This window comes from Rhodamnia argentea, chromosome 5, assembly GCF_020921035.1.
Source record: "Rhodamnia argentea isolate NSW1041297 chromosome 5, ASM2092103v1, whole genome shotgun sequence".
Classification (NCBI taxonomy): Eukaryota; Viridiplantae; Streptophyta; class Magnoliopsida; order Myrtales; family Myrtaceae; genus Rhodamnia; species Rhodamnia argentea.
In genome coordinates this window covers 19338979-19365347 of record NC_063154.1, presented here as the reverse complement: position 1 = coordinate 19365347, position 26369 = coordinate 19338979, and the positions used below count along the sequence as shown (strand labels likewise).

Sequence of the window (26369 nt, the reverse complement as noted above, 5' to 3'; positions counted from 1 at the left end):
GTAGTTTCCAAGAATTGAAGAGGCGGTTAGTGACAGCTCCTATATTGACCTTGCCTTCGGGAATTGGTGGCTTCACCATCTATTGTGATGCGTCTAAAGAAGGTTTAGGTTGCGTTCTTATGCAAGATGGTAAAGTTATCGCTTATGCCTCTAGACAGTTAAAAGCACATGAGAAGAACCATCCCACTCATGATTTGGAGTTAGCAACGTTTGTGTTTGCCTTGAAAATATGGCATCACTATTTATATGGTGAAAAATGCGAAGTTTTTACAGATCACAAAAGCTTGAAGTATATCTTTACTCAGAAAGAGTTGAATATGAGGCAGAGGAGGTGGTTAGAGCTTTTGAAAGACTATGACCTGTCCATCAATTACCATCCGGGTAAGGCTAATGTAGTAGCTGATGCTTTGAGTCGTAAACCTTCGGGGAACATGGCGGTATTGCTCACTTCTCAACAGCCTATTCTCGAGGATATGAGGAAACTAGAATTGGAGGTGTTGGTGCATCAACTTGGTGCTCGGTTGGCTAATCTTCAAGTGCAGTCAACGTTGATTGATATAATCAAGGCTAAACAGAATGATGATCCTCGGTTGGGGAAAATCGGAGAAGGCGTAGAAGGCGGGGGACAACCAGATCTTAGTATTCATGTTGATGGATCATTGAGATTCCGTGGTCGGCTATGTGTTCCCGATGATGCGGGATTAAAAAAAGAGATATTGCGGGAGGCTCACACTACTAAATACTCGATTCATCCAGGAAGCACTAAGATGTATAGAGATTTGAGAGAAAATTACTGGTGGGTCAATATGAAGAAAGATATTGTCAAATTTGTCGACCAGTGTTTTGTTTGCCAGCGAGTAAAGATTGAACATCAGAAACCAGGTGGTCAACTACAGCCACTCGAGATACCTAAATGGAAATGGGAGCAAATCACCATGGATTTCATTGTTGGTTTACCGAGGACACCTAGTGGTAAGAATGCTATATGGGTAATTGTTGATCGATTGACTATGGCGCGTTACGGAGTGCCAATAGACTTTTCTAGTACATGGAAGGACTACGTGGATCCAGATTTTCCGAATGTACTGTTTGGGAAGTCATTATACGTTTTATGGGTAGATGTAGGTTTAGCATCGGGTCCCGTGCCTTACCGTTTTGTAGCCGTATATGTTCCAACCCACAATGGTAGTCTAGTGGGACCTCTTCCTTTCTTGCAGGCCGATGATGACAGTGACGATAGTGGTGTGGAGTAGACGAGTTAGATGTTGGAGGTGGGGTGTACAAGCAAGTTTTTGATTGGTGACATGGCAGATATCTTTTTGGCAAGCCGTGGTAGCGTGAAATGAGTGATACTCGTAGTTATGGTAGTACAATGGTCTATGTAGCACAGACACTCCTCCAAAGGCCTTTTTGCATGTCGGATACATGTCGGTGTTCGACACACGTCGGACACGGTTGGACACGTGGTCAACGCGTGTCTGAATTTTCGATACGTGGTCAATGGAAAGGATACTGTGGGACTCCCGTGTCCCATGGTATTCTGGGAAAATTTCGGCTTTTTAGGGGCAAAAAGAAATCACATCCTCCTTACCAAAAAAAAAAAAACAAGAAATCACATCCTCTCCGGCGCATTGCATCTATGGGAAGGAGAAAGAAAAGGAGAGAAGTGACATGAGAGACGGTAGACAGGGAAGTACAGAAATGGTAGTGAGTGGGTGATAATGTGACATAACCATCATCACTTATTAAATGCATCTCTTTCTCTCTCTCATTTGTTTTCACATATTTTAAGTCAGACTAGTTTTTTTTTTTTTTTTGGTGTCTACTTGTACATGACAAGTATGAGTAGTGAACTTTATAAGACCATACCCTCTTAGACAACGTGTTTATCGATTGTTTTTTTTTTAATTGTATGGCCTATTAGTTATTGTGTTGGTATCGCTTTCCTCTTGCACCCTATAATTTATGTAATGAAAGATTAACAGAGCCACGCAATTAGTACGGTGATGCCATGGGGCATCACACACAAACAAAGGTAAAAGGCAGCAATGCAGCCAAGTAGCTAAATATGATAGAGCAGGAAGATAACGAGAGACTACTATGGTGGTGTCCGAGGTATTCTTGGTGTCAAACAATACAGATTGGTGGTTGGACGGAGGTGCCATAAATCACATTTGTGTGGACAAACATATATTCTTATCTTAGGAGAAGGCTGAGGAAGAGGAGATGTTTTATATGGCTAACTCTACATGAACAAAAATTATCGGGAGAGGAAAGTGTGACGACCCAAAATTTCAGTCGACTTACTCTCATAGGCAAAGTTAAAGAACCGTCACAATGAAAGTTTGATTGCGGATGTTGGCCATTGATAAAGGAAAATGACAACGGAACAACGAAAATACATTGTACTTAGACTCGGACTCGTAGAACCAAATATGAGCGAAATTGGTACTTGATTGACATCGAACCAACACGAGACAGCTTAGGTGACAAGTGGCATGCTTTGTGCCACGTAGCATACACGTAGCAACCGAGGGACACGTGGCACCCACGTGTCACCAATGCCACCTAACCTCCTCTTATGATGACACATCAGCGTTGACTCATCCAAGAATAGCCTCTCCTCTCCGTGACACGTCGTCGTAAACCCACCTCTTTATTTGAAGCCGACACCTCAGCTCGCATCGACACCTCGGCGATGACTCATTGCTAACTCACCTACAGCCACTTCTTCTCATCGCGCCACATGGCACTACATCATAGCCAAGTGGCAATTGGCTAAGCCAACAACGCCATCGGCATGGCCCCCATTCTCCTTATAATTCTTCTCACTTCTTCTTCATTTTTGGTTACGTGCAAAATCGAACGGCCTTCTCTCGCTTCATTCTTCATTTTGTGAGACAACCCGCCATCTTCCTCTCACTTGTTCTGCTCTCACCACATCACCTCCATCATCTTCTCCACACCTTCTTCTTCCTCTTCAATTTCTTCTTCTTCTTCTTCTTGGCGACACCCTCATTTGTGAGCACTCGCTCGCTCTCGCCCGTGCACCAATGCCCATGTCTTCTCAATCTCTCTCTTGGTGTCCAAGGATGTTGGACAAACTCTGGAGGTGCGGTGTCAATCCATAGCAGTGTTCATGCGAGAAATCAATGTGAACCGATCTCATTCGTTCGTCGTTCTACTTGAGTTTCCTTCAAATGACAATCTAAGGTAAGTAGTGCTTCTACTTTTGCTACTAGCCTGTCCGATTGTCGAATGGTTGAGTACATACTGTGATTCCCAATTATGAGTATTGCCGATGGGCCCTTTGATTTCTATGGTCTACAAAATGTGGGAGTATGTTGATTCTAACGAATATTCTTCGCTCTTGAGGTCATGGATTGAAATGGTAGATTGCTTAACCATCAATGAACGGAGAAGAAATTGAACGGTGATCGGAACTATTGGAGTGAATGGAAAGGGATAGACCAAGCAAGCACTCAATACTTGCTGCGTGATCTTGATAATCAAATATTTGATTTGTTTAGTGTATTATGTGCAGATAATCGATGAATAAGATGGCCCAAGCTTATTTAGACTCATTACTTGTTGAGTTATAAACTCACCCCTATTGTAAAAATCCTTTCCGGATCGGTAGTATGTAAGATCCGCCAACACTCGTACGGTAGCATTTTTATGGCGAGCCCCTATGGATGACTCAATCTATAGAGGAATACATTGAAATAAGTCCTCACGATCCGCTACGTACCCATTATAAGATCGTCCGTACTAAAGTTTATGTGGACGAAGGATCATACGTGGGCGTAACCATTTTCCGGTTCAAGTCCATGTATCGACGGGGCATAACTGGGTGGATAGGCCTTTTGCGCCTTCCCATCAATTTGAGACGAGTGATCAAGCTAGCGGTACAAATACTAGCGGGGATTCCATGGTGGATGTAGGTAAAATTTTTATGTCCGAGGTAGGCCGGGGATTGTAAATATGGTGATGGAGCTTATTGAAGGCGTTAGTACTCGGGACTAGATGACCCCCCTTTCGTAATCCTCCCAGTGTAATCGGTGTAACTAAGGGATGATGTACATAACTTAGTTAAGATATAAATATGAAGTGTCTAACCAATTTGTTGAATTATCTTACTACTTGTGATAGTATGTGTTGACCTTCGGGTATAAGTAGAGAAACGTACGAGGCCATATCCTTATATAAGTATGCATGCCGAGTTTTCTTTCCATGCACTTGTGACTTGTATGACCATTGATTGATTTTGGTTTATAGTCTTCGGCATGCGCTATTATACTATGTAATAATAAGAGATTAAAGTAGAGCACGTAGTTAATAAGCAAGTGGCGGATTGGGACGTTACATAATGGTAATCCTGAAGTTCACCTCTAGCGAGGAGATTGCCCTGTTAAATGTGCTGCATGTACCGGAGACCCGAAAAATCCAGCATCATACTTATCAAGAAGGATTTCAAAATTGTATTTGAATTCGATAAGTTTGTACTATCTAAAGGGGGATGTATGTAGGGAAAATGTACTTGAATAATTATATGTTCTAGGCTAAAGTAGATGTCATTGATTTAATTCTTGTACCCAAAGACTACTAATAAAAAGCAATATTCAGTTCGCATTGTTGTATCTCCTTATATATGGCATGATAGATCGGGACATGTAAACTATGGTACAATGAAGAAGATAGTAAACACGGGGCTGATTCCAAGGTTTAAGTTAGATGCCCGTTATAAGCGTAAGGCTAGTGTTAATGCCAAATTTGCTAAGAAATCTTTCAATTCCGTTGAAAGAACGGGTGAACCTCTATAAATAATCAATAGTGATCTATGTTATTTAAAGTTTATAGAAAGTAGAGGTGTACTTCATCACTTTTGTGGATGACTATAATCGATTTTGCTATCTTTATCTATTAACTAGCTGAGACTATGAGCATGTTTATCTAGTATAAAAATGATGTTGAGAACCAATTTAATAAACGAATCAAAGTATTAAGGTCTCACAGAGGAGGATAATATAGTTCTTCCAATTTAAATGATTTGTGTGCTTATTTGGGGATAATTCTCCAAACAAATGCACCTTATACTCCACAGCAAAATGGAGTTGCTGAACGAAAAAACAAAACTCTAAAAAGAGATAGCTAACGCAACACTTTAAGTTCCGGTTTACTTTAAAACTTGTGGGGGGGTGGAATTCTAACTACAAACTACATTCTTAATAAAGTACCCTATAAGAAACTAGGTAGGACTCCATATGAGTACGAAATGGAATGTTATTATCTTATAAGCTTTTGAAAGTGTGGGGTGCCTAGCCAAGGTAATAATTCTTTCTTCTAAACAAACTGGATTGGGACCTAAAATGGTGAATTGCGTGTCACGCCTCGACTTTCGAGTACGCGGCATCCCTACCAAATCGCTTAAGGTCATAACGGATAACGTTTCAAGTACGCTATCGACCCACGATATTATAACACACATGTGGAAACGTATAAACTCCCAATCGAATAAAATAACAGGGATAGTAACATATGATCAATCGTGACAATCAGAAACAAAGTATGTCCGTCAATACAATACTAAAAGCATATAATAATTAAACCCACGTAGCTACTGTCATGTACAACCCCATACTTCGGGGCGGCTCTCTACGACCATCCAAAATGGACTAAAGGTCGGGCAAGGTTAAGTTCTCATCTATTCCAAAAGATATGGCTCCAAAACTGCGAACTCCGATAGTCGGATTGAGGGATCACGGTCAGAAGAAACTTCAACTATGTCATCGTCGGCCGGGTCGAGCTTAGAGTCAAGATCCACTATCTCGCCATCGGGGTTACCTATGAAACCAAAGTGATCCTAGCATGAGCCAAAAACGCGATCGCCGTCACGAAAAACCCACGCTTTGAAGGGATGATGTACCAAATCCTCCATTCCCTCCTCCACGTAGATGGTCGTCATGCATTCTTCCCAAATCTTATTTGTGCCAAGTATCGGGTGATGGTTAACCTGAATTTCGGTGTGAGACAGGATCCCAAACCTAACCGAACATGGTTGATTTGACATCTTTACCTTGATCTTGAAAAGGGGGAACCACAAAGGGATGAGATATAATCTCGGTGAGTCAACGCCTAAGCTCGGCTAAGGCGTTGATTCATTCGGAATGCCCTATCGATCAATCGCATATCACAAAACATATACATATCGATCACAGATAACTTACTCGCCGGGGTGCCATAGATAAGGTAACGTGAACGTGGTATGTAGTCGCATTACTTCAAATCGACCATTAAGGCAATCAAATAATCATAGGACATGATAGTACCAATCAGAACTTAGACACCACACGAAATCCATTTATTAAGGATGAATCGCATGATTGATACGATGATCCATGCAACACAATGTTGGAATTTATTAATACGATCCACACAACACAATGATGTGGCCGTCATCCGGCAAGCTAGGCATCGTCCCATTTCCTCTCGATGAAGACAACTACAAGTGATAACCCAATATCTCAAGTAGGCATTCCCTAAGGAGCATCGGCCCGGCACAAGTTGCAATCGGCATCCGACGATCCATGACACAACATAGAAGGTAGGGCAATTGACGAGTCGTGTGATTCATGCCATAGACATGATACGAATTCGCCGGGCCACGCATCATCGTTCCATTATATGATCAATCAACTCATCCAACAATCAATGGACCCTTATCTTTGAATTTAGTCGGATGTTCACACGTTCGTGCCCAAAGACTAGGCCCTCAGCCATTTTCATGCTAAAACATGTCTCATACGTCATTCGAGACCATGTAAATGCATACTAGCAATCACTAGACATGGCAAGAATATATAGGGCCAATAATCCCCAAACGATCATTCAATCAATCCTCAATCAATCAAATCACATAATTGCATAATCGAGGCAATCAAGTAAATAACATGAATAGCCAATCCTATAGTAAACATAAGCACTTTGAGGACCAGCTTCATTCCTATAGAAGTGTCTTGAACTCGTGTAATCGAGTCTCAAGCAATCGCAATCAACTAACCTCTTCAATTAGGGTCATTTAGCTTAAACTAAGTTTTTAACCTAGACTAACCCTAACCGATCTACCTAAACATCTATATAATCCAATCGCACTAATTCCGCACGTAATGAGCGACTTAACCAGGGATTAGGGGTTAATTCATAGTTAAATGGCCAAAGCGAATGCAACGGCGGTCCTCGAAGCCTTCGGGCGTGAACGTTGGGCTCGGTCGGATCGCGAGTTTAAAACCTCGGACAACGACTAAACTTCCGGCCTAATGAGTTTACGGGATTAAGACAAGGCCTAACTTTACGTCCAAAACAGATTGGGCCTCACCCAACTCACGAGCCCACAAAATTAGGCCCAATAGAACCGACCTAGCCCACAAAACAGGGCGGGCGGCGGGACCGGCTGTTCGCGGCTATGACGGCCTTTTCGATGGACGACAAGGGAGTGGCAAGTGGCAGGAAGCTTGAGAGGACCTTAAAGTGGTTGGAGGTGGTCGGTGGTGGCTTGTGGTGGCCGGAGCGGGCGCCGACGACAGCTAACGGGAGCTGCAACAAGCGGAGCAAAGTAGGGGACAAAGGCAGAGCAAGGCGGCCAGGGCTGTTGCGGGGCTCTAGCGGTGTCAAAGCTTTGTGGGGCTGGTAGCGAATGTCTACGGGAGTGTTACGGAGTATGTGGTAGTCGGAGATGGGCGGAGCAAGGCGACATGGTGGCGGATGACGGCTGGTAACAGAACCGGCGAAATAGGGCAGCAGAGGAGTCCGGCGGTCCTAGGGTTTTGTTAGGCTGTCCGACGGTGGCTAAACAAGCTGTAGGGGCTTGGTGGCGTCCGGGGATGGCTAAAGGTGGTTGGAGGAAGGCGAAGCTAGGCTGAGGATAGCTGAATAGAACTGGAGAAGCAGCAGTAGCAGACCTGGCGGAAACAGGGCTAGCTACTCGAGCTTCTTCTGGCCGACTTTCCAACTTCTTCGGGGGTGTGGCGGTGGCCCGACGGTGACGATGGAGTTATGTGGTGGTCGTAGTGTACGGTGGTGGCTCGGTAAAGGGTGATACTTGCGAAAAAAATGAAGAAAGAAGGAGAAGAAGAGAGGGAGAAAGTTGATTTAGGGGGGTTGATTGTGTACGAGAGAGAGAGAGAGAGAGAGAGAGAGATCCGAAAATTTTGACTAAGGGGGGCTGAAGTGATAAAATGGGGTCTACAACATTAATGGTCTTGTCCTGTTGTTCATAAAACACTAGGGGTATTTTCGTAATTTCCAACTTTGGTCGGGGGTATTTTAGTAATTTTACATCTAAGGGTAATTCGAGCGTCCGAAAATTCGATGGAGGGTAATTTAATCCAAACTCGAGTTGATTTAGTCGGAACGAGGCTCGGTACGAGAATTTCTAGTTACGAAGTGCAACAACCAACCGATCGAAACCTAAACTAATTCGATTGACGAGTCGGGAAATTTCCAATTTCCGTCACTTAATCCTTAGAAATTCAATTCTAAGCAACAAACTGAAATTCATAGTCATTCCTTCAACTGAATTCTACTACTAAACGGAAGTCGAATTTCCAGGGCGTCACATTGCGTATTTATCGGTTATGCTTTGTAGTGCATATAGATTTTTGGTTCACAAATCTGAAAATACAGAAATCCATGCCAATACTAGCCTACAATTAAGGGATGCTACATTCTTTGAGGAGATTTAGAAATTCAGAATTTGAAAATGATGAAGTTGAGACCGAGAACGCCAAACTTCGAAGAAGCAAGAGGTCGGGGATTGCAAAATCTTTCGGACTCGACTTTCTGAAGTATATGTTAGTAGGTGAGCCTCAAACATTCAAAGAGGCAATGTCATCTTCAGAAGCTCTTTTCTAGTAAGAAGCTGTTGATACTGAAATTGATTCTATCTTAACTAACCATACTTGGGAATTTGTTGACCCTTCATCTAGAAATAAACCTATTGGATGCAAATGGATATTCAAGAAGAAGCATAATGCTAATGGTTCCATTGATAAGTACAAAACATGACTTGTTGCCAATGGTTTACACAAAAAGAGAGTCTAGACTACTTTGATACTTATACACCTGTCTCAAGAATAACTTCGATTAGAATGTTGATTGCTATAGCTTCGCTATACAATTTGCGGTACATCGAGATGGATGTGAAAACCGCATTCTTAAATGGTGATGTTGACGAGAAAATTTATATGGAACAACCTAAATGTTTCAAGGTCAAAGGGCAAGAATATGAAATGTGTAAACTTGTCAAATCATTGCATAGACTTAAACAAGATCCTAAAAAATGGCATGAGAAGTTTGACTGTGTGATAATCCAAAATGGATATAGAATCAATAAGTGTGACAAGTGTGTGTACACTAAATCTTTGTCCTTTGGGTGTGTACTTATTTGTCTATATATCGATGACTTACTTATTCTTGGAGATAACACTGAGGTTATCAAAATCACTAAGAATGTTCTCAAGAAGAACTTCGAGATGAAAGACTTAGGTGTTGCGGATATTATACTCGGCATCAAAATTCTAAGGAATTATGATGGTCTAGGTTTAACACAATCTCATTATGTTGAAAAGGTAATTGAGAGGTTTAAAGGATTAGGCATTAAAGATGTGAATAATCATTTTCTACCACACCTAATTTTAAGAAAGAATACTAGAAATAATAACAAACAGCCGTGATACTCTCAAGAAATCAGCATCATCATGTACATCATAAATTGCACTAGACCGGATATTGCTTACTCGGTAAAAAAAATAAGTAGATATACAAGTAACCCCGGTCACGAGCATTGCAATACTTTGTTGAAAGAATTAGTGTATCCGAAAAGTACAAAAGACTATATTATACAATATAGTAAATATCTAGTTGTGTTGGAAGGCTATAGTGACACCAACTAAATTTCGGATTCTGATGAATCAAAATCACTAGTGGATATGTGTTCACAATAGCGAGTGCCGCAATATCGTGAAAATCCTCAAAGAAAACTCTAATAGCGTTCTCCACAATGGAATCAAAGTTTGTTGCTTTGGATAAAGATGCTGAAGAAGTGGAGGGGCTTCGACAATTTTTAGAGGATATTCTATTGTGGCCAAAACATATGCGTGCAGTATGCATTCACAGTGACAATGAAGCGGCGATTCCAATGGCAAAAAATTTGATATGTAACGGTAAGTCTAGATATATTCATAGACATAATACCATAAGACAGTTGATCTTGAACGGAATAATTTCTTTAGACTTTGTGAAGTCAAAGGAAAACATTGCAGATCTTCCGATAAAAGGCTTGTCAAGAGAACAAGTTAATTGGGCATCAAGGGGAATGGGGTTAAAAGCATTAATCCAATAAAGAGCTTTCAAGGTGGAAACCTAACCTATGTAATTGGAGATCTCATGGACTAGGTTCAACAGGACAATACAAATTTCGAAAACTCTAGTGTGAGCACTGTCTCCCATTTCTATGATGCAACAATGCTTCCTACAGCTTTTTAAAGGTACACTATGCATTTAATGATTCATATAACTTGGATTTGAACGTCCTAGCAAGGTATGGTAGGGTACCTTTAATAGGAATGCACCTATATGCGTGGAGTTGGCCAACTAAATGAAAATCTTTAAAGGCTAGATTTTCTAAACCACGCATGAATCTTGAGAGATTTAGGGCCGAAAGAATGAATGCAACCGAGAACCATGATTTGGAGATACTCTGTGTAAGGTCTATTGTCCGAGCTTATACTAATAACTGGGAGTTCAAGGCTAAGTCCATTGACCGGTTAAGTATGTGAGATAGGCTTTTGCTAAAGAAGGTTCAAAACGAAAGCTACTTATCTTGATGCAGTGTATTTCCATAGGCGCACTTGAAATTCTTCGAGTCAAAGTTATGTTGAGCCATTGTGTCGGGGATTGTTGTAATTGTAGGTGTTTAATAGCTCGACATTAGTGATGTGTCCCTTCAAATCACACGACTCTTCGTTCCGCTGCAGTTTCAGGCTTTAATAAAAATAACCGACATGGGTTAATGGCTCAACTTATGTGAGCATAACCAACATGACTCTTGAGTTCATGTCCTTTTGATTTTCTGCGGCCATTTTTCCAATCTATAAATAGACGTGTCTCCTTAGTTCAGTAGTAGAATTCAAAGAACTCCTCAAAATACTCCTCTAGTTCTCTAATAGTCGTTCTCCAAGTGTGTTGGTTTTGAGAAGTGTTTGACAAAGTGATATTCATATGATGCTAATACAAACAGGTCCGAGATGTTGTATCTTGGGAGGCATAGTTCGTGAAGCTGCTCAGCACCATTGGCGGGAACTAATCGCCTCAAGGAGATTTAGCCGTAACTCGCCTCTTGTGTTGAAGTTGCCTATTATCATTGTTGTTACTGGTTCAAAGGCATAAGTTACTAACCTTTGGTGAAGTTATCACTTCAAAGACAAGTTGTCGATTGTTGATTCATGGTTACCGACCGATTGCCTAGAAACTAGAATTTTATTACAATCGAGTAAGTCTATATTTGAATTGTAACTCAGCATCTTTATTTGTAAAGATTGTACAATGGCTTGATTGGATTTAAATATTGTTATCCCGTTCTCTGTAAAATAATTTTCTGGTGATGACAAACGATGCTACGTATTTTCCCGGATACATACGTGCATATAAATATTTCCAACATACCATGTCTACGATCATATACTTAAGTCTATGCTTTCACTAAACAGTGTTTCAGACTTGATGATGTGTGAACATCGATTTATTTCTTTGTTTTTTTAACTTTTGAGTGCTGCATTCGTCTTAGAATTGTATTGCTATTAGACATGTATATGTATTTCATCCCTTAATCCATCTTATATTTCGTGTTGATTGTTCAACGTGTTAATTATAATTGCAACTTTTTTAAAAAAAAAAAAAGAACACTGGATAGTATAGAGTACTCAGGATGGAATCGATGGGTTCTAAGTCACAGGGTAGTTCCAAGAGCTTACAAGGTAGGTTCTAAATTGCAAACTTGAAATTGGTATGCATGGGCTAAGGTCCCAGATTGGGCAAACACCCTACCTACCAACATGTACACTTGTACCGAGCTTGGTAAATGGGTCACGTCGTCTTTCCATGAGGTCACAAACTCGAGAAGTGAGCGCGTTTTCTGCTGACTCATACGCAGAGATTTCTTAACATCCATCATATCACATGGATGGAGTTGCGATGGTGGGTTCGTACATTGAGTCGATCAAGCGGCCACAGCTCAAACACAATAACAAGTATGAAGCTTAACGACTGCACTCCAAGGTGGTAGTCGAGCTTCGCCTCTCTCAACCCTTCTACTAATTGAAAAAAAAAAAAACACCTGTACAAGGTTTGAAGGAAAAAAAAGTCTCTTGCCCCCCCCCTCTCCCCAAAAAAAGAAGTAAACTAAATAAAAATCAACAACTCATGATGCATTTATAGGGAAAATTTCAAATAAATGCCCGAAATGCCCTCATTTTCTCAAATAAAAGCATGAAGTAGACTTTATTTCAAATAAGACTTTGAATTGACAAAATCATTTCAAATAAGGACATAAAGTGGACGTTATTTCAACTTTTTCTCGTATTGTTTTATTTCTTTTTCTTTTCTTTTTTCTTTTTCTCTCTTCCCTCCGCCAACCATAGTCATGCCTCCTCAATAGCCAATGGAGTTCGCCGGACTTAGGCGAGGCTTGATGCCGGTGAGGGCGGCCTTCGGCTAAGACGCCCGCCATCGACGAGGCCTAGTGATGGCCAGGAGAGGAAAGAGTTAAAAAAAAATAAAAAAGGGAAATTAAAAGAAAAGTAAAAAAATTAAAAATGAAAAAATCTTAATTATTTAAGCTGAAATACCCCTTCTCCAACGGCTGAAATAGTTACATGCTCATCAGCCGATCGAAAGTCCTTGATTTGGCCATTTCATGTTCTTATCGGACAAAATCAAGACACCATATAGCTTTCCTTTTTTTCTTTTTTTAAATTTGGTTCTGTAACGGTGTGGGCCCCCGCTCCCCAACCGGTAATAAGAATGGCCCGCGTGGGGTCTTATCAGTCATCACCTGCCTCACTTCTCACCAGAACAAAACAACAGACTCTCTCTCTCTCTCTCTACAGGACTTTCTGATACGAATCGATAAAAACGTGCGCCATTTCCCCTCCCTCTCTCTCTCTCTACCTGATGCTGCTCGATCGGAGATGGTGACCGCCTCCGTGATGCCCTCTTCCTCTTCCTCCGCCGCTTCCTTGTGCTCTCCTCGCTCCTGCCTCGGAAGCTTACCCCGGCCCGCGATCCCCCCGCCGCGCCGCTCGCCGAACTCCATCCCTCCCGGCGTCTCCTTCCCTCTCACCTCGCCCTCCCAATTGGGGCTCAGGGCCTCCCGTGCTCCCCCTTCTCGCTCCCCCGTCCTCTCCTCCGCGCGCCAACTCAAGGGTGAGCGCTCTCTTCGAGTCCCGCATTTTTTTTTGCTTTCGCGTCGTTTTCGCTGCAATTTTCGTTCCGTGAACTGTTGTCGAGTCGCTCTCCTTCCCTCTGCCTTGATTCTTGTTGGTTCTTCGTCTTGAATCGCTCCCTGCATTTTCTGACTAGATTGCATTGTGAACTTCAGTTGAATTCAGAAATGCTTTGAAGAAAATCTTGCCTGTTTGATTTGTTTGGTGCCGCTTATTATGTGGTTGTTTTCATCAAGAGCGTTCTCATTTAGCTATTTCAGGCGCAGGGATGGATTCCGCTCCTTATTCTTGAGTACATTGGGCTAGCTGATTAGGAACCGGGAAGGCACCCAATTGATAAATGACACAGCATATACATGTTAAATTTAACTCTATTAGGCTGAATTTTACAATGAAAAAGCTTGATTTATCTTTCTTCTCCAATCACAGGCAACCCTTTATCAATTTGCGTAATGAATAGTAACTCTATCTTGACTAATACAAACAGAGAAGATGTAGTCCCGTGGTAAACTTGGAAAGAATGACCTCTGAATGGTAGGTTCTTGTGCTGGTCACATGTAATGGGAAAATAGTACTGTAGGGTCTAGTCATGTGATAGATGGACTCTGAGATGCTTATCGTCTTTTTCTGCAAAAAATAAATAAATATATAAATAAATAAATAAAGCAAAGCCCCTGAATATTTATCTATCGGATTACCCACGTTATCTGATTGCGATCGTCGGACAATGTTATAATTTTCTTACGAGGGTATTGGTGTTTCTTTATCTATCAATCCACCTGTGTTTCAGGTTAGCATTCGTTTAAGTTTTCTCTTGTTTTCCGAGCAAAGTTAGCTATGGCAGTTCCAGAAGGTATATTATCTAGACCGAGCGCTGTGTATTCCTTTAGAACATCAGGAAATGCCAATTGCTGGGGGGGACTAAATGAGCATATCATTTCTAAAGCTTTTGACAGTATGGTAGATGCTGAAGTTGCCCGTCTCTTAAACCCAAGTTGATGGGGCTGACGAGATTAATTCACATTTTATAACCAACTAGGCATATTTCCACATGGCCATAGCACCATAACAGCATCATTATCTGCTGCCAAGCGTCCTGTATTTCTGTGCATTAATTTGTAAAATCTGCTTTTGCATCTGATACCATTGACATTAACATCTCATATCATTTCCTGTTGATCACGTAAGTTGGGTAATACCATAGTCAAGCTCTAATGCTTGAATCGAATAGCTCATTCTGATCATTCCACGCTGTAATTGTGCAGCTGAAGTTGTTACGAAAGATTCGTGGCATGAGTTGATCGTAAACAGTGAAGGTCCTGTACTGGTTGAGTTCTATGCTAGTTGGTGCGGACCATGCAGGATGGTCCACCGGATCATAGATGAGATTGCAGAAGAGTATGCTGGGAAGATTAGATGTTTTTTACTGAACGCCGATAATGACCTTGATATTGCTGAGGACTATGATATCAAGGCTGTTCCGGTGGTCTTGATTTTTAAGAACGGACAGAAGCGTGAATCTGTTGTTGGTACCATGCCAAAGGATTTCTATGTTGCTGCAATACAGAGGGTAATAGACTTCTAAGACCATTATGGAGAAAATTAGTTGGAGGATGATATATTTGACCGTCATCCTTTGCAGTGTGATAAAGTTCTGCTCGCCTTGAAGCATCAAGTGCATGATGATTTAGACTGTACATCCTTTAGATGTTGTAACCACCACAAATCTCAACCTCCTAGTTTTGGGGACAGTACTTCTTCATCTCAGGCTTTCCTGGCTTGGGGGAAAGGTTAGAACTCTCTTCTATGAACAGTAGTAGTCTGGCTTCTGTGTGTCTTCAATGTCACGTAGATAAATGGTTCTCTCTTGTCAGATTCATTTTGTTGCTGGGATTAATGAAATGGTCAAGTTGCAGGCACGCAAAAACCGCACCGTTTGCTTCTTTCTTGATAGATTCGATGTTAAGAAGAGAGACACTACATGGGATTTATAAGTCAACTATAGATCTATATGTTTGTCAATTGCATCTCCTTCATGTAGTCATCCCTCCCATCTACGGCAAGATTTGCTAGGATCAAGTTCTGTTTCAACAACTGCATGCTCTTTTGGGAAAGATTCGGTCTAAGTTTCCTACCTATCTTATTAATCTTCAAGTCCCTTTCGCGCAAGTCCAAATGCAATTTTGACCTTTACATTGCTTTCTTGTGGTTCGCATAGCATCTAAATGTCCCCTTATGTTATTCCATGTATATCATTCTTACTATTAAGACTAGGTGACTCCTGCTCTGGAACAAGGTCGACACTGTCCAGATATACATTGCGGTGTGCATATTGCCTTCAACTTTTTCCTGTATTAGATCATAATCTCAGCACCATCATTCCTGAGTTTCCTAACACAGCTTTTGTATGGCTGGTTTTCCCCTTCATATCCAGTTAATTTTGAAAGCCATATAGGATAAGCTAGGCATGTAATTAAGCCGATACAGTACCAAGCCGGAGCTACCCATACTTAATTTTTGAAACTCAACTCGAGGTCAATTGAGTACTAGATGCTTGAGCTTGGCTCAACTAGAAAATCGAGATATTCGAGCTCGGCTTGATTCAACTCTACTCAACTGCAATTAATTTGCGAAGGAACTCGAGCTAGCCGCAAGGGGTATTGCACAACAAATCAGATAAGGAAATAGAAACGCCGAGTTTTATTGAGAGCTGTAGGTTTAACAAACAGAAGAAGACCAGAATGTGCTGAAAAAACTTGTCTTCACTAGGGAGCGTAAGCTGAGACAATGGGACTTCTCACAATGTGAGTTCCATTGATCGCTTCCCAGCTAATGTACCCATAGTTAACTATGTAATCACTCTGCAGAATCGACTCTTCCAGAGAGATCTCTACTGTCATGTTGAACTCAGCTTTGTCGTACTTACTCGCGAACCATAACTCCGACGGATTCGCTGTGGCCTTCATGCTCGATGGAGTTGTCATTTTGGCTTGGTAACTTGAAGGTCCGTCGGCCACGTTGGTTAGAACTCTCTTGAAAGTGAGGCTCGTAGTATCGTTCACAATGACTGTGAATGAAGGGTAGTTGATGTCAAGAGTCGCGGATGCGCAAGAGAAGTTCAATCTCCCGCTTATGATCTTAATCTGCATGGCGGAATAGTTCATTACGCAGAGGAAGTTGATGGAATCCTCGGTTTCAATGTCGTAGATAAGACCAGGATCTAAAGCCTTTTCCGGGTCTGTATGTCCGGCTCCAAAATCAAGAGGCGTTCCTGCCACTCTGGTGGTCATGTCGAGGATGGTTTCACCGGTGTTATCGAGAGTGCAAGCCGTGGTCATCATGGCTGATCGGATGGCGGCCGGGCTCCAATCTGGATGGGCTGATTTTAGCAGAGCGGCTACTCTGGCCACATGAGGAGCTGACATGGAAGTTCCTGACGAAAGCGCGTAGTCGCTAAGCAAGTAGCTTTGGCCTATCTGTGCTATTCCTTGGTTTGGCGCCCAGGCCACCAAAACATCGACGCCAGGAGCTAATATATCTGGCTTCAATATCCACGGGGCTTGACGGCCAGGTCCTCGAGCCGAAAACCAAACAACTTAAGGAGCTGGTTTGGTCCCCGAAAACGGTTGTCAAGAACTCGATGCTAACCTTCGGATTCTCCGACTTCAGCAAGTAGTCCTTAATTTTGTTCCCGTCTTCGGGAACGACGGCCACGAACGGAATAGTGAAGTCCTTAGGTTTAAGGAAAACCCCAGATTTGGTACTAAAGATGGCACCTACAGCTCCAGCTCGGGTGATTTCGTCAGTATTGACTCCGTCGTCTTCGCTATCGTAGTCGCAGAAAACTATCTTCGCGGCAACATCCTTCGGGTCAAGAGATAAATAGTCGCAGATTTCCTTGCTTCTGTTGCCACGGCCAAAGTATAGAGGAACTCTTGAGATCAGCAGATTCTCCGGGAAGATGGATTTTCCTCGAACCGTTACGGTTCCATTGCCAAGGGCTATGTTAGCCGCAAAATCCCTTGAAATGGTTCCGGCGCCAACAGTCGTTAGCCATGGAGCTCCATTGCGCATCGTGTACCCCTGAGGGCCGGTGTTACCTGCTGAACAAGCGACGAAAATTCCTCTCTCCATTGCTCCGAAAGCTCCCACGGCGATCAGATCCTTGTCGAACGGTGTATCGAAGAATGCTAGTGATAGAGACAATATATCGACACCGTCGGCTATGGTTTGTTCCATGCTAGCTAGGGTAGGGTGTCCGTGGCAGCCGAATCAAATGTGTCGTTCAGAAACAGCACCTTGTACATCGCGAGCCTAGCAGAGGGTGCCATTCCCGTTGCTGTGCCCTTGGCATAGCTGAAGTAGCTAGCGTCTATCACGGGGCTCCCGGCCACCGTGGATGACGCGTGGGTCCCGTGGCCCCAGTAATCTCTAGGGGAATCATAGTCATTGGTGGTCGATATGTTCAAGCCGCACTACTTCATGCCTTTGTTGAACGACCAAGCTCTGATGAGCTTCCAGTTGCAGTCCGATGAGTTGAACTCCACGCCGGACTCGCAAGAGCCTTGCCATCTCTCTGGCACAGGGGACATGCCTTCGTCCTTGAAGCTCTCGCTCTCCGGCCATATCCCGCTGTCTAGGACGCCAACAATCACACCGTCGCTGAATTTGGCTCTTGGCCAAAGCCCTGACTGTTTGTTCAGGCCAAGAAATCTAGGAGTATACGTTGTGTGAGCCTTTCCAAATGTGTCCGGATACGAGGCAATATGACCAGGAACCTGTTCCAGCTTGTCTAATTGGGACTGTGACAGCACTGCACTGAATCCATTCAAAACATGGTTGTATGTGTAGAGATGGGTTGGGTGAATTTCATCAGGGAATGATAATAGGGATGATAGGGATGACAGGAGGGATGTGTACCGTCATGGCGACGCGAGAACGAAGCGGGCAATGCCGATTCATCTATGTGGATTATGTAGGCTATTCTGGAGTCTACTGCACAAGCGGACATTACGGTCAAGACGAGAAGGAAGAACTTACAGAGCGTGTCATATCCTGTCGTCATTTCGTATAGGTCTCTGAAAATGGACAATGTAGTCTCACAACTATAAGGAGGGATCAGCTATAGATTTATGCAGGAGGCACAAAGTTGAAACAACTCTTCCTATTAATAACGATACGTTGCGCAAGAATATGTCGAGGTGACGGGGTGAGCAAGTCGATGAAACCAAATTTAATGACGCACTTTAGCCAGCAAGCAAGACAAGTCCATATGCTGAAGATTACAATACGGACTGCGACGTATCAGTTGGGAATCAAGTGAAATATTGTTTATTGATCCATTGAATACCATCTTAGATTCCATCAGCCAAGAAGGGCGATAAGAAAGAGGACCTGGAATTGCCCACCGGCCATCAAAAGAATCCCCAGAGGTGGAGACATTCAAACGGTAAAAGTTCAGAATCAAACTTAATGAAAAGAAGAAAAAAGGAGTATGCCATTTTTTTAGACAGTTCTCAACCTTTTACCTTGTTATTATCCCTGCAAACTTAACAATCTATTTCGCTGGTGAAGCCAGCGACCACGTTCAAGAGAGGGCAATAGTTCGTATCTACTAGATGGTATCATTTCGCCGAGGACTAGTATCAGAGCGGAATAAGACTCAGTTCTAACAGCAGAACATCAAAGAACATTTACATCGACAACAGAAAAGGCTGTCAAAAAGAATTTAGAGTTTGAAAGTCTCCGGCGCAGATATCCGAAAAGCAAAAAGTAACAATTTTTAAGGACATGTTGCCAAATGGGCATTGGACTCCTCATAGATGAAGGCATGTTCCTAATACAGCCAGTAAAAGGAGTAGATACACTAACGATACCGCTTCTTATTGAGAAAGATCTGTAGACCGCTTTTTGGAATTTCATGATATCATAAAAGCACATGCAACTCTTTGTAAGCTCCCTTTAACAAAATGTCCGGCAGACTCGTGATACTAACCTTACAATTTGTTCAACTTTACCCGCTCGCTCGCTGAGGCTAGCTGACAAACCTCAAGGGGTGGATATCCTCTTTAAGGCTACACACATCAAAAATTGAAAGCATATATGGAAACTCTCAAGGGAAGATATAAAAGGAAAAAGAGAAAAGCCCTTCCCTTTGCTGGCTTAGATAGCTCTGTACTTTGCTTTCTAAGTCTCTAAATACTTAGAGAAAAAGTAGGCCTCACAGTGAAAGCATATTAGGAGGAGATTGTGGGGACCCGGTTTCAAGCAAAAAGCTTCTACTACCATGTGACCTAGATGTACTAGAAGAAGAGGCTAGACATCTGACATCGCTGCTGTAAAAAACGGCATCATTCTTATGCAATTTCCCTTTACTCGCTCTTCCCCGACCTGCACATCCCCCAAACTCTCCGTCTTCATCGGCTTGCAAAATCCCGCTATGGACAGGATCTGAAGTCTCGTATAGAAGCCTAAGAATCTGTTTAACTGAAGGCCTAGCCCGTCCTTCCGGCTGAGTGCACCATTGTATAATACTCACTACAGTTTGAAGCTGGTCGAAATCGAAGGCATCCTTAATTCTGGGGTCCACAAGCTCAGGTATTCTCAAAGCTGATGTCAGATATGTTTGAGACCATTCCACTAAATTCTTGCCATCTTGTACAGCCCGTCTTGCTGTTACCATCTCTAACAGCAGCACGCCATAGCTGTAGACATCGCTCTTCTCCGTGAGCTCCTGAGTGATTACATACTCAGGATCCATGTAACCTGGGAAAAAATACGGCTCAGATATTGGTTAAAACGATGCAGATAATTAACCAAAGGGCAGCTTTTTTGACCTGGAGTTCCTCGTACATCAGTATTTACTGGTTCAAAGCAAATTGAGCCATCTTTTGAAGCATGTGCGAGACCAAAATCAGCAACCTAGACTCAAAGACGAGAAGAAATGAGAAAGTCACCAGAAGCAGTCAATTTGAGATGTCAAGGAAGTCTCTGGCTTCCTGCCACTTAGCATCTTGCAAAGACTGCATCAAGGATGTCTGATTTTACTTGTGAACTCGGTTTAATGTATATTGGGAGCTAAGATTTAATTAAAGAGTCACTTTCGCAGAACTATCCTACCTTGGCAACAAAATTCTCATCGACTAAAATGTTGCTTGACTTAATGTCTCTGTGACACAAGGGAGGATCACAATAGAAATGGAGATACTCCTGCATTAATAATGTACAACTCGATCAAGATATTGATAAGAAACAGTTAAATCACTCTAAATGACCAAGGAACTTCAAAATTACCAAAGCATTAGCCACATCAATAGCTATTTGAATCCTCGTCTGCCAACTCAGAGGATTTTTGTTAGGTGCTGCACAAGATGGATAAGTCAACAGCGAGATGACTAAGGAAGCCTAAAACCAAAAAGCCTAGTGGTTTTATGAATATGCTCATACAGCAGTGTAAGAGCAACTTCAATGGGAGCATCACCTAAATATTCAATACACGGTAAGAAATGTTAAAGTGATTGGTTCAACGATTTCGCATAACAAGTTTGCACTTATGAGTACATGAGCGCGTCTCATTGTGCCTATGCTCTCAGAGAGAGAGAGAGATCCATAAGATCAGTGAGAGAAAAATATGTGTACCGTGAAGATGATCTTTCAAGCTTCCATTTGCCATGTATTCATACATAAGAAACCTGCAGAGAGCTGAAATCAATTAATTACTCCGGTTCAAATCAGTCACATGAATGCAGAACCACTCACCTACTCATTGTGTAGATGTGTCCACGTGTGCATGCAAGCAGAAGACGACCCACGGTAATTGAGTCATCTGCTTGTGAGGCATGAATGAACATGTGGTGCTGTGTATATGTGGTTTTTGGGGTGTGTGTGTGGGTGTGTGGTGGTGGTGGGAAGGGGAAAGTACAGTCTTTGGTGTGGATAAAACTGATTTCCTTCTCACCTTTCACGCTTCTCAATACAAAATCCTCTAAGAGCAACTAGATGACGATGATGAAGCCTAGCAAGAAGCTCTATTTCCCTGCAGAAATCGTCCTCCCCTTGTTCTGAGACTTTGTTCATCCGCTTTACTGCGACCACTAAACCATCACTAAATTGCGCTTTGTAAACAGTTCCAAATCCCCCTTGTCCAACGACGGAGTAAAAATTATCTGTCGCCTTCTTGGTCTCCTTATAACTGAATTTCCGAAACATCAATGACTGACCTGCAAGCCCAAAATTTATCAGAAGCAAAATATAGAGGGCAATTTTTGTGTATATGCAGAGAGAGAGAGAGAGAGGAGTACCATCCTGAAACTTTTTCATAGAATGAGGAGGAGGGAAGACCTTTGAAGACGTCATATCCATAGCCTCAGAGTCCTCTAGCTCTCTGCTTTTCCTACGAATCAGAAATACCAACACAACCAGCATCAAAACAGCCACTACTGTAACACCAATGCCAACACCTGGAACTAGTGTCAGGTGGTAGGGGTGGTGGGTCTCATTCAAAGGCACACCGAGTATCAGTTGACCCGGGCTAGCAGCAACCAAAGGACTTGGAGAAGCTTTAGGAGAGTCTGACGGTTGGGATGAATTGGAAACTAGCATCACACACACAAAATATACCAGTGAGTTTAAAGCTCGAGTACAGGATCTGATGCAAAATATTCATGGAAAAATTTCTTCAACCAGTGCATTAAAGATCAAAGGCAATGTTTCACTCAAACATTAAGTCTCAAACATGCTCCAACACATTAGAGCTCACGAGATGAAAAAGAGCCAAAAAGGACAGAGACACATTCATAAGGGCAAAAGCTAATCAATCTGCAACTTTGTCGAAATATCCCAATCTATAGAAGCAGTGTCTACAGGAGAAATTAACCATCTTTCTATTAAAAGAAAAACAAGAAGAGAGGAAGAATGCTTTTTCCATAACAATCATTGAGAGTGCTTAGACATCCTAGTAACATACTTGAATGGAGTAGCACTCCCTCCATGTTTTGAATGGTCAAGAAAGATAGCATCAGGCAATCCTATAACAGTTATAGCACATCTGTGGTAGACTATATTTATAAAATAAGATAAAGAAGGCAAAAGTATTGGCATTTGAGTAGAGCAGGTATTTAAAGCTACCACGATCTTTACTGGAATGACCCTCTCTTTTTGTTTTCATTTAAGTCCAAAGCAAAGGCAATTATGAATACACAAACACATCCTCTCTTTCATCATAATGCCTCCATCATGTTTGAATTTCTTGGAGCTTGAACTTTAACCCAACTAAACTAGCTCAATCCTGACTAAGCACATGAAGAGTGACTACTAAAGGAAAAGAAATTCAAACAGTCGCAACTTAACAAGCTTAAAAAATGACAGAGATAAATAGAAGTCATGTGAACTAGATTTGATCCTTGGGAGGGCTGGGCCAAGTTTTGGGCCTTAAATCACTTGCCAAAGTCTGCACATGAGTTACAAAATCCTCATATGTTCTTTACAAAATGATCAGGGTGCCCGGGCCAAAGAACAGAGCGACTTGCCTGTGCCGATGACAGTGACAAGAAACTAATTGGGCCAGCATGACGGGCCTTAGATTATTGTCCAGGCCAATCACATCTGGTTGACACAACCTTTTTGGTAAGTAGCGAAAACTAAACCCAGATTCCCACCAAGTTGAACTTAAGGATCTTTCTAGTGGCCTGTCGGATTAACTGGATAATAATCTATACTCTCACTTGATCCCTGCTATAAATGAAAAGGAAACAGGGAACTCGTTACTTGGTAACCTAGTGGAAAATTTGTTTTAGTACCCTCATAAGAGCAATTGATCAACTTTACCATAGCACTCCTATATCTTTTTCTGGACAATGACTTGCTCACCTGTTAACCATTTGGATATTCTGTAAAATGTGTAACATGCAAGGCTTTAAGAAAAGACTGAGTGATAATCAATTCCATTATATATGCAACATCCCCATCCCAAAACTAACATGCTTTGTCCAGTCATGCTAATATTAACAGGTGTACTCTTCTAATAAATGTTCTTTCGAATTAATAAAACGGAGACAAGGAGGGAATTTGCATTACGTATAAAGTTAAACACAGCATGATTGAATAAATGTAAACAGAAACAAACACATATAATTCATGCAAACCAAGTAGGAGCAAATGCTTCTAGATGCTATATGGCCGTATCCTGTTTTCCCATGGCTGCACATACCAGGTAGAGTACTTAGCCCTTCAACGCCAAAGAAACAAGTGGCCATGTTGACCGAAGATATATCATCAACTTGACTTGCGAGGGCAGCGAACGTTGCATCTCGGCAAGTGCTGAAAGTAATATTGTCATCCGTTCCTACAACATGATGAAGGTACACGATGCCAGTATTTACACACTTTCTGCAATCGGTTTCTGCTGAAAGTGGCACTCTGCAATTCATGGCCACTTCCCCAAACCCCGGGGACTGCAGCATTTGCATCACATTTGTCCGGCCCACGCACTCATAGGAGACGGGGATCTTCGTCCCGAAGCCACAGAATGCCGTCGCATTCCTAGACACCCCATACAGCTCCAAGGTTTCTGATATCGAATGTAGGCAGACCTCAGCTAAATCGGAGGTGACCCCTAAATTGCTCGTCCTGTTCGCGTATCGAGCGATGGAAACTGCCACGCATGCATTTATGTAGCGGCAACATTTAGCCTTGTCGTCCTTGTTAGAGCACAAAGAAGCCACCAACGTAAAGTTCGATCTGCTTAAGTCCAAAGGGCACTCTGCACAAGCAGCAACAGCAATTGCCAGTACCCAAGTTCAGCAGGAAAAGAAATCGACCGCACAATCCAAACATCTTGCATCATACTTCAGGTATTTGCACAACGAACATCAACGAAACAAGAGCCCCATTTCAAGGAACAAGCGATCAAAATGACAACGGAGCAAAAGAGAGCAACCCACCAAATCAACTCGAGCAAAACAAGCAAACACGGCAAAACAAGGCCTTAATAGCCACGAATTTTACTCGCGTAGAACAGTGACGTTGGCAATGGAGGCAACAAAACCTAAGAGAGACAATGCATCAAGCAAAGTGGAACTGACCCGACGCTGCCACCGGGAGCCGCGAAAGGAGGAAGGCGAGAGAGCTGAGCAAGAGGGGAGCAGCGAGGTGCGACGCCATCATTGTCGGGGCGGCCCGGAAGCCGGAGCAGGGTCGAAGTGTGGGGTGGGCTTGGAGAGGGTGGGGGAAGGAGGGGTCGGGAGAGAGGCGCGTGGAGGGAACGGCGGGTGGAGAGGAGCGTGAGGCGGGGCCTGCGATGCTTCTGCGGGGCACAGTGAGTGGGAGTTGCAGTGGAGTGGAGGAGAGCAGAGAGAGAGTCCACACCACACTACGGAGTGCGTCTTTTGACTGCGTGTGAATAGGTAGAAATGAGTGACCCCTCTCTCTCTCTCTCTCTCTAACAAGACTTGTACAATTTGACCCAAAAATAAAAGCACAAGACTTGTAATTTATCTATATATATAATTATTTCTTTGTCAGATGAGTCGCATAAATTTAAATTGTAATATGCTTTGTCCAATGAATTTTAGGTCCAGTATCACGAAAAATTTGAAACTGATATATTTGTGATAAATTTTATCTCAAATTGATACACATGTGATAAATTTACCCGTTAATTTACGTTAAGTTTTACATTTGAAATTGCTAAGCTAGATAACATGTAACGTATGACGGATGTACTAGTTTGGAATTTTTACTTTATCGCGGGTGTGTACTAATTTGAGATTTTTTGTGATATTAATTCAATTTAACGGAAACTAACGTATAATAATAGTTAACTAGGGTTTATTAGTGTCAGGTGTCAATTTGCAAAGCTTACTCGCTTAACAAGGAGATATGCAATTTTTCAAAGCATTGATTGCACGCATCGCCAGAATGATCGGTGTGTTAAAAAAACTACGACGTTTCCTTACTTAGTTGTTTATCGCGTTCCTTTGGGCACTTTTCAACAAGATCCTTGTTGATTTGCTAATGTTACTTCAGTTACCAACTCAATATCCTTAACTGTTGCTTTGCAACTTTTGCCACCATCGTTGGCGATATATGACTAGGCGCGGCCGGTTCGGTGGAACCGCCGGTTCCGGTTCAGGAACCGGCGGTTCCGGTTCCACGAAAAGGTGGAACCGGAACCGGCCGTGAAAAATGGCGGTTCCGGTTCCGAACCGGAACCGGCGGTTCCGGGCCGGTTCCGGTTCCGCTTCGGAACCGGCGGTTCCGGTTCGGAACCGCCGGTTCATTCCGATTCATTTTTAATAATAATTTTTAAAATAATAAATAATAAAATAAATATAATAAATTATAAATTATAAAATACAATTAAATTGTACATTGTAATAAAATATGGGAAAAAAAAAAGAAGGAATGGGCTTGAACTTAATGAATTATCATTAAGCGACCTACATATCTTCTTGGGGATAGAAGAATCAAAGCCCATGTAGTTCTTTTTACCTTTGAGAACCCCAACTTACCTCATCGTCAATCGTCGCTACCCGTTGTGGTACCCGTGGCGGTGGTATCTCCAACATCATCGCTAAAAAATTCGTGTTCACGATCTAACTCTTGGTGTCGATATTTCGCCCTCGTCCAATCGCCGACACAAGCTTGAGCTTCCACAGAGTCCGGGCTTAATCTTGAACGGCGAGAGTCCAAAATTAATCCTCCAAAACTAAATGCTTGTTCAACTGCAACCGTTGAAGAAGGGGTTGCTAATATTTGACGAGCGATGAGGGCGAGAACTGGATACTCGATTTGGTGACTCTTCCACCACTTCGGGATTTCGAAATCCGTACTATGTTCGCGCATCACGAAACTCAAATTGAGTGGTTAAAT

General features: G+C 42.4%; 2 protein-coding genes and 1 pseudogene across 3 annotated transcripts; 1 reads left to right on the top strand and 2 right to left on the bottom strand.

Annotated features, from left to right (window-relative positions):
• Positions 1 to 1760: 1760 nt before the first annotated feature.
• Positions 1761 to 15484, top strand: LOC115737163 (thioredoxin M3, chloroplastic-like). 2 transcript variants are annotated; one of them, XM_030669165.2, is made up of 3 exons: positions 1761 to 1770; positions 13143 to 13479; positions 14765 to 15484. In XM_030669165.2, the coding sequence occupies exons 2-3, from the start codon at positions 13245 to 13247 to the stop codon at positions 15082 to 15084; spliced, it is 555 nt and encodes a 184-aa protein (XP_030525025.1). In that variant the 5' UTR covers positions 1761 to 1770; positions 13143 to 13244; the 3' UTR covers positions 15085 to 15484. The 2 variants fall into 2 exon arrangements, with proteins under 2 accessions (XP_030525025.1, XP_048135538.1); XM_048279581.1 differs by lacking the exon at positions 1761 to 1770 and having other exon boundaries at positions 13114 to 13479.
• A 665-nt stretch (positions 15485 to 16149) lies between these two features.
• Positions 16150 to 18902, bottom strand: LOC115737254 (annotated as a pseudogene).
• Positions 18903 to 19363: 461 nt separating this feature from the next.
• Positions 19364 to 24839, bottom strand: LOC115737241 (probable receptor-like protein kinase At1g49730). Its single transcript, XM_030669277.2, has 9 exons — positions 24581 to 24839; positions 23707 to 24258; positions 21800 to 22093; positions 21457 to 21718; positions 21138 to 21190; positions 20793 to 20860; positions 20619 to 20708; positions 20336 to 20420; positions 19364 to 20264 (listed from the first exon to the last, which is right to left on the bottom strand). The coding sequence occupies exons 1-9, from the start codon at positions 24660 to 24662 to the stop codon at positions 19720 to 19722; spliced, it is 2031 nt and encodes a 676-aa protein (XP_030525137.1). The 5' UTR covers positions 24663 to 24839; the 3' UTR covers positions 19364 to 19719.
• Positions 24840 to 26369: the final 1530 nt, after the last annotated feature.

Coding starts and splice junctions, on each gene's coding strand:
- LOC115737241 (XM_030669277.2), bottom strand. CDS start 24,662: ATGATGGCGTCGCACCTCGCTGCTCCCCTCTTGCTCAGCTCTCTCGCC. Junction 21,719..21,799: donor TATGAAAAAGTTTCAGGATG/GTACTCCTCTCT, acceptor TTGGGCTTGCAG/GTCAGTCATTGATGTTTCGG. Junction 20,861..21,137: donor CTTGAAAGATCATCTTCACG/GTACACATATTT, acceptor CATCTTGTGCAG/CACCTAACAAAAATCCTCTG.
- LOC115737163 (XM_030669165.2), top strand. CDS start 13,245: ATGGTGACCGCCTCCGTGATGCCCTCTTCCTCTTCCTCCGCCGCTTCC. Junction 13,480..14,764: donor CTCCGCGCGCCAACTCAAGG/GTGAGCGCTCTC, acceptor GTAATTGTGCAG/CTGAAGTTGTTACGAAAGAT.